This window comes from Dipodomys spectabilis, unplaced genomic scaffold (genome assembly GCF_019054845.1).
Source record: "Dipodomys spectabilis isolate Male_0828 unplaced genomic scaffold, ASM1905484v1 ptg000096l, whole genome shotgun sequence".
Lineage (NCBI taxonomy): Eukaryota > Metazoa > Chordata > Mammalia > Rodentia > Heteromyidae > Dipodomys > Dipodomys spectabilis.
In genome coordinates, this window is record NW_024870773.1 from 26,256,228 (window position 1) to 26,274,765 (window position 18,538).

Here is an 18,538-nt window from a genome sequence, read left to right on the forward strand (position 1 = left end):
TCCCTATCATTCCATTAAGCAACTTACTTTATCTCTTATGACTCATACTGCTCCATTCATTTAAAAAATTTAATTATATATGCATGTGCTTGCATGTTACAAATGGGGTGTGAAGTGACCAAGTCTGCTAGATGACAGGAAGTCTGGTGAAACTGTTCTATCACAAACAATGATAGAAATTGTAGAAATTGAAGTGGTGTAGTATTCCACTTCTGAGGCCCAGAGACAGAAAAACCAACTGCCAAAATCTTCCCACTAGGGACTTTCCATGTGACCCAGACTGCCAAGGCTGACTCAGTTCCTAAACTCAGCTTCTGACGACACACATGGTACACATGCAGAAGTGCATGCATCCGAGTTTAAATGGACATAGTAACATCCCCTAATTTATGAGAACAAAATTCACATAAGTGAGGAGCACAGACATTTAAGATGGGCCCAAACTGTCTCCACTGTTTGCGTGGACAGATAGTACCCACAGCTGTTTTGTGTTCATTTCTGAGGTTTTAGGCGTGGGGGGGGGGGGGGAGGAGGGGGGAGGATAGGCGTGCGATCAGACTTCCTAGCCACTAACTGTGCAGACTGGGTTAGCTGTGGTCACTGGGGACAGGAAGGACAAGGAATTTCTCTGGAACCCTTGCACGGAGGAACTGTGCTCTGGTGGGGAGACAAACGCCATCAGGTTGGCACTCCTGTAACACCAACACTGTTTCCAGAGGATGCCTCTCTCGGGGGAGGAAGGGCATGTGGGACATGACTGTGGCATGTCCGCATTGTCTGCTGTGGAAGCCTCATGGAAGGGCTCCTCAGATACCCGTGCCCACGCCTGCACAGGGAGCCACATGTGCCACGCAGGACAGACAGACAGCATGGTATGGACAGGCCGCGTGGTACAGAAGCTCAGGGTTCCTTTAGGACAGGCTACCTCACCTGTACACCTGGGTTGTCAGTTACACCACACTGTGTGTATCGCTCCCAGGCAACAGGCCAGCAAGTGCACTGAGGACACATCTGTACAACCACACATACATACACATGACCACACAGGCACACATGCGCCCACAGGACAACACAACCATGTCTGACCACTTTAATACACCATTACACACATACGGTGCATACACAGCCCCATGTTCATAGGGGCACGTGCACACACAACCAAATGTACGACTACACATACATGCATGGATGTGTTGCACAATGCGTGTGCACGGTCAGGTACACGTGACCAGTCACCTGTGTACACACAGGCCCGTCTCTTCGGCCCCAAAGCACAAAATGACTGCAACTGGGAACCCATGTGTGATAAGGAAATTATCCCCTTTGACCCTCCGCAAGCAGCAGGCAACACAAGCTCAGGTGTTTCCATGAGCTCGGGTCAGCAGGAATAATCTCGCACAGGACAGGTCGGTAACCACACACATCTTATAAACTTATGAACCTCGCTTCGATGAACTCACCCACCCAAGTGGTCAGCCAGACAAAGGTGTACCTGACTGCTTTAAATAACACGATGGGCTGTCTTGTGTTTTCAAGGTTACTTCCATCATGTAAATAAAATCAGTTTTCAAGACTATGGCTGTCCTGGAAAATTTTTGGCCATTTTAGAACAATACAATTCCAAATAAACAAAAGTATCAAGTTCATTTTTGTGAAGAAATAAATGGGGGGAATAGTAGGAAGCGGCATCCGGTGTGGAGCTGGTTACCTACACTGCCACACAGCCTTGAGGGGATCAGGGGACAGGGAAGATGCCAGACACCCATATGGATGAGTTGTACCCATAATGTACATAAACAACACACATGCACGCACATGTGCACAAGGCTAAGTCATGAGCATATCAATCTAGTATATAGTGGGAACTCTCTGAAGTATGCTTTTATTATTCTCTCCACATTAGTTACATTTTATAGGCATCAGTTTTTCAAATCTTTTGTTAAATTTGTGAGATCTCGTAGCAAGAGTGCAATATGAATATTTTTCCCAAAGCAAAACCTAATCAGATATCCATAGGCTGCTTTTCCAAAAACAACTTGGTAGCCAGGCACCAGTGGTTCATGCCTGTAATCCTAACTACTCAGAAGGCTGAGATCTGACGATTCTGGTTCTAAGCTAGCCGGGGCATGAAAGTCATTGAAATTCTTATCTCAAATTAACCAGCAGTAAGAAAGTCAGAAGTGAAGCTGTCACTCAAGAAGGTAGAGCACTAGCCTTAGGACAGAGCTAGGCCCTGAGTTCAAGCCCAGGGCTAAGGCACACAGATACACAGATACAGATATACAGAACTTCGGGTCTGCAAAGTAAAGCTACCTTTTGGAAAGGCACATGTGGTGGGCCAGGGCAAGGTAGTGTTTTACACCTATAATCTCAGCTAGGGAAGAGGGAGATTGGGAGGATTGTGGTTTGAGGCCAGGGTGGGTAAAAAGTTCACAAGACCTATTTCAGCAAATAAACTGGGCCCATGGTGGTGCATGCCTGTAATCCTATCTATGAAGGAAGCATAGGTAGGAGCCTCTGCTAACTAAAGGAAAACCAACTAAAGGAAAAAAAAAATGTCTTGAGGAATGGCTCGGGGTGAAGTACCTGCCTGGTGACTGTGAGCCCGAGATCAAACCCCAGGATTAGAAAAACAAAAATAAAACCTGTCCTCAGAGTTATACAATTCTTGAGATTTAGAAAGAAAATTTGTAAAACAATTCATATTATTATCATCTCAAATTTTCCACGGGACTCAATGTATGAGTTCAAGCTGCTAGCACTGAATTAAGGGCAGTGACAGAAACGGCTGGGCACAGCAGCTCTCCCAGTGACTCTTCAACACTGCAAAGCACAGAGGCTCTAGGAGAAGTCTCCGACCACCATGAGGAGCACCTACTTTAACCCTCAACTTACTATTTTTACTTACGTTGAAATCTGGCTCTATCATGAAAATTCTTATTGTATATATAATTAAACTATACTCTTTCCTAATCTTAAAAAGAAAGTTAGAAAGCTATTTTGATTTGGAACCATAGTTCCCTTAGCTCAAGAACATTTAAATTTGGTCACTCACTCTCTCATTAGGTATTTAAAGCAACTTTTACTGAACTTTGGCAGTTTGTTGACAAATTCAGGTCTACCTAAACATAACTTTAGCAATAAAATTCCACTACAATATGAAGGTTATTACTCTTTGTCTCAGGAAAGGAATTATTAAGGCTTATCTTTTTTCTGAACCTAACTATTAAAACAGTAGAATCAATCTAACATAGATTTCTTCAGCAGTTTTAAAGCTCCCCACATTTAACCTCCAAAAAACAAACTTTTTAGTTTTGCCAAAGAGTATACTGTTCATGGACTATACAAAGAAAGCATAATTCATTTTAGGAAGAATAGTTATTTCCTTTATCATAAAAATATCTACAATGCCAAGGGCAAAGAAGAAGGCTAAAGAGAAGAGTGAGACAGAGACCATGTTTCTGTGTAAGCCAGTAATACTAAAATTAGTGTTTTTTTCATTTAATTAGAAATGAGAGAAAATACATAGAGACAAGAATGGGAAAAACAAATTGTTTAAATAGGGATACAGGTGGACCCATTGCAACAATGAGATGTACAAGTCGTTATGTTGAAAACGAACTTTACAACTTTGGCGAGGGGGGAGGAGGGAGGAGGACTGGGTGGGGAGGCGGGGGGAGGATGGGAAGGGATGGTAAAGGGAAACAAAGGAGGAGGCTACAATGCTTGATAAGAAATGTACTCATTATCTTGCCCATGTAATTGCAACCCCTCTGTACAGTATTTTCACAATTAAAAAAAAAAAAGAATGGGACAACTTGATAGTGCATTCTGATGGGAAAAAATACTACACATTTTCTTCAAAAGTGTAATTGTTCAATCTCCATTGTTAATATAAGAAACTAACTACAATGAAGTTTAACCCCCTCCCCCAAATCCCGGTGGTTTCCTAAAATCAAGTCAAGAGAGAGGAAGGTAAACAAGTAAAGAGCAAGGGTGAGAATGCAGCAAAAAATTAAATGCATATCCTACAAAGTTAAGAAAATGAGGAAGGGCTGGGTTGGGAGGGATGAGTAAGAATGTTGAAAGGGGCAACATTGGTTAAGATGTATTGTATTCATAAAACTACTTTGTTGAGTGGCATCTCCTTTGTACAACTACTCATGTATGGTCTAGTGCTTTAATTTCACATCTTTACTAGGACCCTGGATGTAAACACCATCTGTGACAAGGCTGTGGTGATACAAACAAGTACACTGGGGTCTGTCACTCAGTCCTATGTTACAATGCTATCTTGTCTTTCCTCTACTGTATGGTTATCATCTTAATGTTCCCTCTTAAAATTCCATCAAATTTTCCACTTCCCTTAGTGCAGATTTTTTTTTAACAGGAATCAGTAAGCACGTATTTGCTTTTAAAATGTACAGTCCAAATCCATGAGAATAAAATATGAATATTAATGCAGTTGTGCTGTGCAAAATGTGGCTACTCAGACTGCTTATGCTAAATTCCTGCAGACATCGTAAAAGGCTTGTCGACCTCACAGAGGAGGAATACAACTTCTGGATTCCCATACAGAGATTCATCATTTACAGATTTACCATTATCATTGATCTGGCACTTAGGCAGACCAGTAAGTCACCATTAAACATTAGTTTAATACTATCCCAACTCTCTTTTGTCTGCCTCTTCAATAAGTGTTGATAAGATTTAGTTGACAAAGACAATAAATATAAAGCCATAGTAACCAAAAAGACTAGAATACTCCAAGCATTTGCTCATTGTTGGCTGGAAATTTCTGACTCACGTCAAAGAGGAAACATTGTGAAAAAAATTTTGGAAGATCAAATGAACATTTAAATTACTCAAGGATTAAAAAACATAATCACAAAATGAACTTATGAGTAGTCAGGACAATGTACAAGACCCCAACTAAGTACTTCAATAATAGCAAGTACAAATCAACAGTGGCTGCAATCAAATAACTCTGTACTGTGTCTCCATGAGTGTGGAATGTAATGTAGCATTTACTCATCACACACCATTCGTGAACACAGACACACAACGTTCTACAGCCAACCACGACAGCCTGTACATTCTTCAACAGGAAAGATGGGCAGAATAATTGTCGAAAGTGCCTATTTTGCCTGCCACACAAATCATTTCAAGCAATTAGAATTCATTATACAAAATTGTCCCATCCCGCCACCCGCCAAATGAAATACAAGCCAAAACCAAACTAACTCGTAATGACACAGAGGCACCATGATTACATGAGTAGGAAATGAGACCCGACAATGTGCCTTTGGCTAACGCCATTTCTGAGCAGCGAACATTGTGTAGATTATTATAAGGTGATTGTGGAACAGATCTTGGTATGGCATAATCATTTTGAAAGGCTACTCACTAAAGTTGTCCCATAATCTACATCACAGGTGCAAAGTACAGGAAGAGAGTATTATTTCATGTGACTGAACGTTTCTAGAGTCCACACCCCGGAGGAAGGCACATGTTTTGCGATGTCCAGTTATGAGTGAGTGCTCTGTGTTCATCGGCCATCAGTGCAGCAGTGCAGCAGACACCCTCCCCCACCCTCCACCACCTTACCCAGTCACCTGGCAGGACCACCTGGGGTATCTCAGAGAAGCTCTCAGTCATCCATTCCAACCCCCTGACAGCACAGGAAAGCTCGTAGGTACTCACCCTGCAAACTGGGCACTGCCAGTGAGTACTGCTGTCTCTAAGCCTGAACTCATCAGACAAACACTTGGAATGATACACACGAAAACACAGGTCACATATCAACACCTCTCCAGGCAAATGGCATTCAAAACAATACCAGTCATGAGTCTCTGTTTCCCAGTCCTACAAAAAATACAAAATAATTTCGTATGACATTTTGTCGACATCTGCAAGGACTAAGAACAAAATTCAAACTGAAGTCCATCAGAGGTTAGGCATTATACACAATTTTAGACATTCACCATTAAAACAAGAGGGAAAATACCTAGAAATTACTTCTTTAAAATTTAAATTCTTTCCCAAGCAATATTAATACTCAGATCTTAAGACAATCTGATTGCAAACCAGTCCCAAATGCAGTAAGTCCAAAGCCAATCCACTTCTAAATTGCCTTCCATTTTAAAATGTGACCTAAGGAGTAATTTCTTTAATAAACTGAATACACCAAACCAACCTTACTCTTTCATCCTGCTTTTTAAAGCCCTTCAGTAAGTACCTGCACACACAGTGATACTGGAGAGAATGCTAAGAGTGGTGCTGATCACTGTTCTACCTTCTCACCCCTGGTACTGATGCTCACTGAAAATAAGCCTTAGTCAGAATGTCCATGTTCTGGTGGCTTCCCTCATGTTCGGGTCCTATTGAATTTGGAAAATAAATTGAAAATGTGAAATTAAACATTTAGTCCTCTTGTCCAAAGGAAATTGCCAAAGAAAGTAAAAAAGGGAACAGAGGCTTATTTCCTAGAAATCAGGGATCATGATAGGAGGTACGAAAGTGTTCCTCCACACGTTCTTACCCGTGACACCTTGTACAGTCAGCACCACTTCCATACATGAAAGGAAGGCTAGGAGGCATTCTTTAGTTTATGGTTCATTCTTCATCACTCTTAGCTTTTAGTAAAACCTACGTAAGAGTGATGGGTTGGTTAACTTTCAACCTTCTTTTGTAGACATGGTAACCAAATGGGCAAAAAGAAAACTCAGCTATGGTAAGCAAGGCGATTCCAGTGGGACTCCGACACTCCATGTTTGTGCTCTGCCATCATTTTTCCTTTTATTATCACCATCTACTTTGTTCACAGGGGTGAGCAGCTTTCTTGTTTTCTTTGAACCTTACTCTTCCATCAATGGATTTCTATGCAGCACTCGGTAAATAATAACTTCTAGAAACTAGGTTCAAACATCTGAGTGCTACAATTCCCTATATTCCAAGGGTAAAAATGACCACACCCAGAACCATGGGTGAGGAACAGGACATAAGAGCAAATCCTGTAGAAATGTAAACTTTCCAGTTTGCTTCTTGCTAAGAAATTGATGTTCTTCCTGGACCAAAGCAATAAAAAAGGTATGACCATTTTTAGTTAAACGCGACAGATGCACAGACTCCAGAAGCTTATTGTGGTAGAGGACTTTCGGGTGAACTGCAGTCTTGGAACTGATTGCAGGACCCAGTGGCACCATATAGACATAGCATATGTGTGGGGTGCTTGGCCAACTTAAACCAGTCACTGGCATATTCATGTCAGCTAGCTGGCAAATACATTACATCTTAACTATTTCAATGTTCATATCTAAAAAATTCCAACATAAATTAAGCTTCAATGGAGATAAGGCACCTTATTTGATTTTTAATTGGCAGACCTCTTTCCAACAATACATTTCAGATTCTTATCACCACAGCTGTTTAGAAACATCTTTAGAGATTTCAAGGGCTTATATTTGACTCATTACTAACCACAGAAATTGCCATATTCTTCGTTACTTGAATTTTGGACATTAATTGGCCTTTACATGATGATCAGAATGATAGGCCACTAAAACCAAGAGAGCAAAGCTCTAACCTCTCTATGTGATCCTCCCCCCTCCTGCCTCCTCTCCTGTTTCCATCCACCTAGGAAACAGAAGTAAAAATGAACTGTTGATGTGTGCTTAACTCTAGACTGTTTTTTGGTAACAGCTATAAAAATGGCAGCATAATTTAAAAGAAGCAAATTACAGAAACATGGATATATGTTCTTCTATACATTTGGATCTATCTATTCTTTTAATGATAGCAATTGTTGTTTGGAATATACAAAACATGGAAGACTCAAGTCCAAGAATCACTAGATTCTGAGTCTAGAAAAAAATTTTTTGAGGTACAAATGACACAGGCACATTTATTAATGTCAAAGACCCTTAAAACTGTCTTTTAGTAAATAGAAATCATTCCCATAGTGCTCCTGACTAGCATTCAACCATGTTATAACCTGAGTTGCATTTTCACTGGGTCCTATAAGATGCCAACATCTATTCTACATAAAGCAAGCCAAAAAAAGCAAACCTACTAGCACAAAATTCAAAACTAGAAGTATTACAGACAGTATGGTTTTAACAAACAAGTCATGGCAAGAGTTAACTAAGCTAGCCTATAGTAAGATAGAAATACATTACAAAAAAAAGAGAGATAACAAAATTAAAGTAAAATAACATAGTACAAAATTAGTTCACCTTGTCTGGGGTTGCTGTCCTGAAGAAAGGCTGCATACTGTAGGCCTTTCAAAATAAAAACAAAATAATCTTGGTCTCTCTACCATAGTTTTGCTCATTATCAGGCAATACACAGGGCTACAGTGATTTCATACATGGTCAAATGGTTATATCTTGCTTTACGACAAACTATTTTGCAGATACTATTACTAAAATATACTAATGTACTAACCATTAATAAAAAGACAAGAGCATGCAAACTTAAGAATCATTATTAGTTTGAGAGGAAAATTTTCACACTAACAAAGTGCTACAGGTAGATATAGAGAAAACTTCTCTGGGAATTCATGAAACCTACGATGATGTTAGGAAAGTGTCATACTTTCAGTGTTATCACACATTTGCACAATCCCAGGAATAATAATGTCCTTTCACTTTGAAACAGGTTCACACTGGACTTAAAATGGGTGATGAGTGTGACTGTAGTGAACTCAGCACCTCATCATATGAGATTTATGCAGGCTATCCTCAGAACCTAGTGGAAAATGGTCCACCATCCAGCGGCATGTCATCCACATAACTTCAGTTAACACTCTGAGCCAGACTGGCTCAAATCCTGCTCCTGGCACGCAGGGCTATGTAACTGAGGGAGGAATGTCCTTTTCTAGCTGTAAAGTGAGCAGAGTGGTAAAAAACAATGGATTCACATGTGCAGAGCATGTGAAAGAGAGCCTGGCACAACCCAGGCACTCAGGAACTGTGAACTCATGTTATTATCTATTGAATGCACAAAATGGAAACTGACCAAGCCACAATTAATGACACATTTCTAACTACACAGGTGTGCATCTCTTCCAAGTCCTTTAAAATTCAACAGCACATTTGCTTTCCACATTTCTATAAGTTAGAACATGAATTATTATTCTCTCCAATTTGGAGATGAACTGGAGCTTGGCAGGGTGGGTATTCCATCACATAGCAGGGGAGTACCTGAGGAACTGTTAGGGGAAGGTATTCCAAACTACATCCCAGCCTCCTCAACAAGTCAAGGCAATTGCTTAAAGTCACTTCCTATTCCTACTTGGTGAACAGACCCATATTACACTACCTGATAGCGGGCTCCAAGGCAGACATAATGCATAGCTAATGCTTTGTGATTCTAGGTTATTTTAACTGCTAACAAATTCAAGTTAATTACACAGATGTGAGAATTGATGGTTAAGTATTTCCAGTGATTTTAAATATTATTTTAAAGATAAAACGTTACAATATTGCTCAAACAAAAATCAGACGGAAAAAAGAAAGAATGCATATACTCAATACAAACGAAAAAGAATAGTGAGAGCAAATATTTTGAGCAAAACAAATTTTTTACGCCAGCAAGAATAATTTCAGGGTGTGAGCTGTAGTAAATGTGATTTCTAATTAATTAATAGTCAGTGATGCTGTCCTTTCTGGGTAACCACATGATCGTTCATGTTTTCATGACAGATTGGGAATGAATATTTGGAAAGAATGCATGGTTTCAAATGTAATTAACATGAAGAGGGCAGAATATATTTCATAATATAAAGTAACAATGTCCAAGGGGCATTGAATATTGCATTTAAAGCACTAAAACATGTGACAAGTGTCACCAGAAGGGGGCAAATTTCTGCGCTGACTTCACAAGCACTCCCTGCCGGGCTGCACTGCAAGAGCGGGGCTCAGCTTGTCCAGTGTTGCCTATAAGCACAGAGCAGGGAGCTGCTTCTTGCCATGGCTGCGCAGCGTGAGATTCCTGAAGATTAAGTCCAAATTCTATGAGATGGGAGTTAGGTTAAAATTTCAAAAGAATCCAAACCATAGTTTCTTTCAGAATAAGCCATTTGGACCAGGTGCTGGTGGTTCACTGTAATCCTAGCTACTCAGGAGGCTGAGGGGGAAGAATGGCAATTTAAGGTCAGGCCAGGTAGAAAAGTTCCTAGACTCTATCTCAAAAATACTCAGAAAACTAACAAACAAAAACAACAACAACAAAAACAGCTAGAGGTGTAGCTCAAGTGGTAGAGTGCCAGTCTAAGAGGCCCTGAGTTCAAGCCCTTGTTTTGCAACCCCAGAAAGACGGGAAGAAAAAAAGAAAGAAAATGAGCAGGAGTGAGGGAGGGAAGGAAGGAAACTAAAGAAGTATCTATCCTGCCCTCCAGGATTAGAATTTAAGCATTTATCCCTAAGATATGTTAAACTCTTTAAGAAACCACAATATACATATTTTAAAGGGATATAAAAAAAAACCTTAAATGAGAAAAGGCAAACAATAGAGAGGCCACATTTTCATGTAGACAGATGCACCAGGCCTGTGGAGAGGAATGGAGGGAGCCCTTCTTAGGCATGATCAACTTTTCACACAGTTGTGAAAAGAAAATACTGGAAGCAGGATGTGCAACAGTTACTTTTGTCTTCTAAGTAGCCAGTTACTTTTGCCTCCTAAGTAGCAAAACAAACCTGCATAAATCAGAAGCAGAAGTTCCAAAACTCATATACTATCTTTATACTGATAATAACAATGAAAGAAATGAAGTCCCAGGACCAAATCTGGCAGGTATGTAAACGAAATAGTTTTATACATTAAAAAAAATCTTTCTCTCTTCTTCCACACTGGTAACCAAATTATTCAATATCAGATGAAAACCACCTGTCTAATGCAAGTGTAGCTCTGTGCTGGGAATTGTGGATACAGATGGAAGTCATCAAATAATACTATCTCACTTGCAAAATACATATTGACATGCTTTATCTGCAAATGATCTGTTACTCAAGGTTACCTGTCTTCCTATAAGACAAGAAGGATATGACTAAGATCTTCCCACCCTTAGTGAGCACCTACAGTGAAGAGGATAACTCGTAAGAGATTAACGTATTTATTAGGAGGATAGCTAAATAGCATACTAAGCTCAGTCTGGGAAATGGTAAAATTCTGCCCAAGAAATAGAATTTTGAATTTGTAAGGATAAAGAGGTGGAAGAAATGTGGATTAAACATGTCACCCATGGTTCTCAGAGCAAGCAGATGAAGAGGAAACCCAGGAGCCTACAAGAACATGGAGAGTTTCTTTAGAAAGAAATTGAAAGAACAAGTCCTGATATAATAAAACAGCAAATGGTCAGACATCACAAAGTTCCTTCTTGCCCTCATCTAACGGCCTTTTGCCAATATAATTTCATAAACTATGAAAATCACCTTTGAATAAACTTTTGAACCCTGTTAGTACATGTTAATGACACAGTAGTCTGGAAGTGTGGAAATGACCATTTAAAATTGACAGGAGCTGGGCACTGGTGGCTCATACCTGTAATCCTATCTACTTAAGAGAGAGAGCAAGCTGAGGATCAAGGTTTGAAGCCAGCAGGGAAGACAATCATCAAAAAAAAAAAAAAAGACATGTGGGACAAGTGGTAGCGCGCCAGCTTAGGGATGGGGGAGAGCGGTGAGGGTAAAGGTCCCAGAATTCACGAAAACAAAACAAACCCAGGAGTGTTGCCCTAGTTCTACACATTCATCCTTCAAGAAGACTGGCTGGAGCATATATTTTGCTTGTACATTGACTAACATTATTTAAACAAGCCATTTAGAAAATGTGAATAGCCTTGTTTTTAATGCCTACTTTTTCATGATCTCATATGGACATACATAAAATATAGCCATGAAGATGCTTATGCATGGCCTAATTTTACAATAGTTTCTCCAAATGTAATTCTCCTACACAGGGGGCTGTGAACAGTGTTTGAGATGAGCTTGTCAAATGCCTGAGCATCAGTCGGATCTGGTAGAAGTCATTTCTGTACAATGAGGGCTTCTGCCTTTGGCTCACAACATACAGGCTTTCTTGCAAGCAAGTCTTACATCTTTATAGCCTTACCAAACACAGCTAAGCTTCTAGTACACGTAGCTGGCCTTACTATAAACAAAGCTCAAGACAGGCATGTTTTTCAGTAGATTCAAGCTTTTAAAAACAAGCCTTGGGAAAAAAGTTAGCAGGGACGGAATAAAAATATAACATTGACAACTCTCATTAAAGCTACACCAATGTAACTGTATGGCGAGAGGAACTCAGGATCCACCGGCTCTTCTCAGAATAATGGTGAAAGCCAAGATGGCAGAGCCTGCTTCTGCTGATGTGAAGGCTTCGCAAGACACACAACTCTGTCCCACCTCTGATTCTACAGCTACCATTTTTTTTACAGGTAATAGAGGGGAAAAGAAGAGTATTACCATCTATTTTTAGCATGGCAGGACTGCCTGAGTGAGGAATCGTGGTGACTTTGAACTAAGTGTTTAAAAACAAACTACTAAAATATCCAATAACTTTCCTTCCCAAAACTATATGTACCTTCTTGACTGTTTCTCAATTCTGCATCAGAAGTCAACAAGACAACGAGTAAGGCAGAAGACCCAGTTTTTAGGTCACTAAAGTGAACTACACCACATAAAAGGTGGAGAGATCCAGCAGGTGGCATGCAAACAGAGCTGGCCCCACAGTGAGGAAAGGGGAGCGAGCCATCCATCTGAAGATCTTATGGTGTACCCTTACAGTACTGTCTCATACTAGAGACCTGCTAAAAAAACATTAAACAAATAGACCATGCCTGATATGATGTGAACAATGCCTCTTAAAGTTGTTGCTGACCAACTTATGCCTGGCCTACAAATGTGGGCCATCTAGTCAATACAGTCACACAAAGCTGGCCAAGTGTGAGCTACCTGTATCGTTAAAGGTACAGAGCTAATCACACGAGCTGCTAGTGTTATTAGGGCATGAAAACTGTCTGTGTAGGCAGTGGAGACAATGACATGAAAGTGCAATCAGTCTATTATTTCCAAGTCTTGTCTAAATTAAGACATTAGAGGTGTTTGTGTTTGATTTGTGCTTGAGGACACATGCTACAAAATAAAAATTCTGAGTAAAAATTTTTGCTTTTAATAAACTCATGAGCTTTTGATGAACTCTAGATAGGTATTTCCTTGTGTTTTAAAGTTTTATTTTCTTCTAATTAATAAATAATCCATATGTAGGGTAAAGTAATGTTTCAATGCATGTCTACAATGTGGAGATGATCAAGTCAGGATAACTAACATCATAATTCAAACGTTTATCATTTCTTTGTAGTAAGAACATTTAAAGTTCATTCCTTTACATACTTTGAATACACAATATTTTTATGCATCATCACCTTGCTGTGTGACAAGTAAATCTGTGTGTATATGTGCACTGGGTCTTGAACTCAGAGCCTTGAACTCTTGCTTCTTTTTCTTTTTTCTTTTTTTTTGCACAAGGCTGGTGCTCTACCACTCTGGCTTTCTTGCTGGTTAATGAAGGGGGGAAGAAAGAGTCTCACAAACTTTTCTGCCTGGGTTGGCTTAAAACCACAGCTCTGGAATCTCAGCTTCCTAAGTTAAAATTACAAGCATGAGCTACCAGTTCCTTGCTTACCTAAGTGTAACTGACTGGTCAGAAATTTGCTCTGACCTTATCTATATATGTTTTATGTAGATAATTTCATTTAGTCCTTAAATAAGGCTGACATCACCATGCTCACATTACAGCTGAAGACAAAATGAATGAGGTTTCCAATGTTCCTCACTATTATTTATATACCTAAGTGAATACCCGAGATAGACCTGAACCCTGCAGACTGAAGCATGCATGCCTTACCTCTCTATATGTGCTTATGTACAGTAACTGAATTCTAAATGCTTACACACTTTTTAATCTGGACATAAATCTGATATATATAGCTATATTATGCATGTTTATTTAGTATAAAATGTATTGTAAATAAGAATTGTTTAATGTAAGGCTTCAGCTAGAAAAAAGGAAAATAAAAGATGATACTATAAATATATGCATTACGAACATAAAGAGTATACAGGACCTAAGTAATTATGAACATGTAATAATAAGATGATTAACTGCTGGTTGAGTTAAACTGAACATGGAAAACTTCAATTTGAGGAGCACAAACCTAGAAAGCAGAGAGAAAGTCACTTCTAGGGAAGTCTGTACCCCCATCTTGTGTGGATGGGGTCTCCTGTCTCTATAATTACTACAGATCTGAGATGCTATCTTAGTCTTCTGTAATGACACCTACAGATAACCAAGTGTTCGGGGGTGAGACATCTACATGATCTGGATTACTCTGATTATACAATAAACTAGTTGTCCATTATTTTTATTATGTCCCCAAAGTTTCTTGCCTAGATTTGTTGCTTTAGATTTCTGAAAGAAAACTCTATGGGGGGAGGGAGGGAACCTGTGCTGAAATGAACATTTTCACTTCACTTGCAATGCAAGTAAAGATGTTTTCTGCTCATTATAAACATTTTTCCTCCCTGAGGCTTTGAAGCACAGATTGAGTTGGCCAAAACTGGTGTAAATCTGAACAAACCTGCACCACAACTGTGTGGGAAGCAGCTACAAGGATGACCTTGCTCCCCAGGCCTCACAGAAGGGCATGAGGTTGGCTCTGTTGTGCAGAGCAGAGAAGGAGGGGATTCGAAGGGAGCGGGAACTTTCCCATGATGAACTGATCTTAGGATTTTTGTGTCATCTTAATAATTTTAGATTTCAGGGAATTTGTGATAGAGCACTCAAAACACTCAATTACTAAGTCTACTTCTTCTGATTTATTTATAGCTTGTCTTTAAATCCATTTTTAAAGCCTAAAATAATTAACATCTACTATATTTGGAACCAATCATTTGAAGCGGTGTTCATAAAAATTAGAACATCAAAAATATGGCAGAATAAATATATTACACACAAAAGTAATCTTTATAAAGGAAAAAATGTACTACTACTGTATGTGACTCTCAGTGTGACGTCTGCACTGAAAGGAATCAGAGGAGTAAAATATTACCACTAAGAAAGGGAGTTAAATTTAGGAAAACTAGGGAAAAAGAAAGAAAAAAAAAACTTTCTGCTTTTCTCATTAGACATCTGTTCTGGTATACAACAACTACAATCGTCACTGGTGAAGAAACAGCCAGGGAACAGACACCAGAAGCCTCTGGCTCTGTTCTAGCCTCAGCTAGAGTGCGGTCCTGAGTCCTGTGCCATCTGGTGCCAGTGAGACGGTGGTGCGTAGGGCCCGGGCGGTCCTCGCGCCTGGCCAGAGCGTGCCTGCATTATCCTTCACTCAAACACTTCTCCTCACGGTTACTGAGAAAGCGCCCAGAGGTACCATCATTTGTGCACAGGTCAAAAGGGATTTTGTTCTCACTTTTTAGATTTAAAAAAATACAGCTATTAATGTACCCTCTTACAAAAATATCAGAAGTCTCCTTTCTGCCAATGTGGAGCCTTAACGTGAATGACAATTGTTAAACTTCTGAAAATGAATTTTCTACAGCTTGTAGCTAAATAATGTTTAAAAAAAAAAAACCATAGAGCTCTGCCACTCTCGTGTTTCTCAGTTATACTTACGATTTCATCTCCTGGCAACCAGTACCCTTCCTGCTCAATGCCAGCTTTCGACCCTTTGCAGCCCACTGTCAGCGTCTCCACAATAAGGCCGTCTTTTACAGCCAAGCTCAGCTGACGGGTCGTCTCTTTTGGATGCATACCGTGGACTCGAGACATATACCTGAACACAGAGGAGACGCAAATTTACAATTCAGTATTGGGACACAGCATGAGGAAAGACGAGAAAATGGAGATTTGCCCGTCTTTTACTCATGACTCATTTATTTATAAGAGCTGGAAGAGAGAAGGGAGGAAAGGTAAAGGAGTAGGAGGGAAGGAAAGATGAAGGAGTGAGAAGGAAGGAAGGGAGGGTGGAAAGATGAAGGAGGGAGGGAGGGAGGGACGACGGGAGGGAGGGACGAAGGCAGGCAGGAAGGTAGGAAGGCAGAAAGGTAGGAAGGCAGGAAGGTAGGTAGGCAGGAGGGCAGAAAGGCAGGCAGGCAGGCAGGAAGGAAGGAAGGAAGGAAGGAAGGGAGGGAGGGAGGGAGGGAGGGAGGGAGGGATCAATCCATGTTCTTAGATTGTTTTAAATCTAAATTGTTATGTTTACAGAAATATTTGTTCAAAACAGCCCAAAACCAGCAAGTATAAGTTATTTAATACATTTTAGTTAAACATCTCATTTACTTGTAGCCTCTGGAGCAATCACTAACTTTCACTCTATAGCCTCAAGTTAGATTTACAGTTTTCAGTTACAGGCTTTGGAATTACAAAGATATTCTGCAAAGTAAGTTTCCTCATCTAGAAGCTCATGCCACAAGCCTAGAGTCAAAGCCAGCCCAGCAGGAGAGTCCATGAGACTCTTATATCCAATTAACCCCCAAAAAGCCAAAAGTTGAGCTGACATTCAAGTGGTAGAGTGCTAGTCTTGAGCAAAATTAGAACAAGGACAATGTCCAGGCCCTGAGTTTAATCCCCAGGACTGGAAAAAAAACAAACAAACAAGCAAACCAACAAACCCAAAACCCAAAAACACACACACACACACACACACACACACACACACACACACACACACACACACACACACACACACACGTACGTGTGCACACATGCACTTACTCAAATTTCAGAAAACAATGCCAAAGAATATTTGGAATTAGACAGGTGTATCTGCATATGAAGGAGGCACCAATGTACAATGTGACAGATCAAATGAAAATGTCTTTTCCAGATTTTCAGATTCATGGCATTTTTAAAGTAAACTTTATCAAACATGCTCTGGATGGCAGAGAGAAACAGTAACATTCCCTCCATGCTCATGGCAATATTTGGCTTACACATTCTATATCACATCTGAATCTATCTACTTCTACCTAGTTTTAAAGCTGTATCTCTTCTTATGTCTTAAAGAAATATAATACTATAGATATATTTCAATTTGAGCCATTCTCCATTCTCCTCCAAACAAACCCCAACAACTACTTTTTCCCAGTAAACTATTGGATTTCAGAGGGCCTTTTGCCTATCCAGATGAGAACATATCATGAGACAAATCAGACTGGCTGGACCTCTCAGCTACATGTTCTCCACTGAAAGGCAGGAAAGTGACACCTGTACAGTCCTCAAAGTAATAACACAGGACTCAAATTGTTCCTGAAGCTCCTACTTAATATTAGTCTGTTATTCAGGCTCAAAGCAACAGGTAATTTTGAAATTCATCCATCTGAATTTAGAGGATGAAATTTAACAAACAGACAAACAACAACAACAAACAGAAAAAGTTGCAGCAAAAGGATTAATGATAAGGGTGTATGTTTTCAGTACATGAAAGACTACTTTTTTCTGCTTAGGAGATAGCTTACTTTGTAAAATCTTGTTTCAGCCATCACCTTCACAACAGAAGGACTAAGACAGAAGAAACATGAGGATTCTGTCTAGCGAACAGAACATAAATCCTGACAAAGGAGATATGCCATAATTAACAAAACCAGAGAAAAATGAGGAATTAATCCAAATACACTAATTTTGTCACTTTTTTGACAGTCAAAAGATTCTCCAAAAACTGTCCTAAGGGATTCAATGTATTGCTTAAATTCCTAAAGATAATCATTAGAACAACAAAATTTCTAAAATTATCTGGACTTACACAAAACATACCATGTAGTACAGCATAAAAACAACAGGAACTGGGCTAGGAAGGTGGCTCAGTGGTAGAGTGCTTGCCTTGCATGCATGAGGCCCTGGGTTCGATTCCTCAGCACCATATAAGCAAAAAGAAAAAAGCCGGAAGTGGCGCTGTGGCTCAAGTGGTAGAGCGCTAGCCTTGAGCTGAAGAGCTGAGGGATAGTGCCCAGGCCCAGAGTTCAGGCCCCATGACCAGACCCAAAAAAAACAAAAACCAACAGAAACAAAACATAGGATGAGGATTCAAATGAAATCCTCGTCTTCTTATGGTAAAAAGTATAAATGTTTAACAGTTTTTTAAAATTAAGAACAAGTCAGAAAGACTGAAAATGAATGGGAGCTAGTACTGGTGGCACACGCCTATAATCCTAGCTACCTTAGAAGCTGAGAATAGAAGGGTTATGGTTTGAGGTCAGCCCAAGCAGAAAAAGTTCATGAAACTCTAGGCAAAAAACAATCAGCAAGCTAGCTGTCAGTGTCATCCTATCTACTCAGGAGGCTGAGATCTGAGGATCAAGATTTGAAGACAGCCTGAGCAGGACAATCTGTAAGACTGTTATCTCCAATTAACCACCAAGAGGCCCTAAGTGGAGCATTAGCTCAACCAGTAGAGTAACAGAAAAAGAATGAGAAAAGTATACAATAAATGTAATTCAAGTGAAGCTGGGTTCAAGATCACAGTGTGTAAGATTTGGAA

General features: G+C 39.8%; 1 protein-coding gene across 8 annotated transcripts in view; it reads right to left on the reverse strand.

Moving 5' to 3' along the window:
* Positions 1-18,538, reverse strand: part of Zmynd11 (zinc finger MYND-type containing 11) — a 96,727-nt gene that overhangs the window by 31,535 nt on the left and 46,654 nt on the right. For 6 of the 8 annotated variants that reach the window (XM_042686103.1, XM_042686106.1, XM_042686105.1 and 3 more), the window contains 3 exons: positions 15,676-15,835; positions 8,235-8,279; positions 5,704-5,865 (listed from right to left, as the gene is read on the reverse strand). In XM_042686103.1, the coding sequence (XP_042542037.1) occupies positions 5,704-5,865; positions 8,235-8,279; positions 15,676-15,835 (367 nt within the window). The remainder of the gene's footprint in view (positions 1-5,703; positions 5,866-8,234; positions 8,280-15,675; positions 15,836-18,538) is intronic. The other 2 variants (XM_042686107.1, XM_042686109.1) reach the window with 2 other exon arrangements.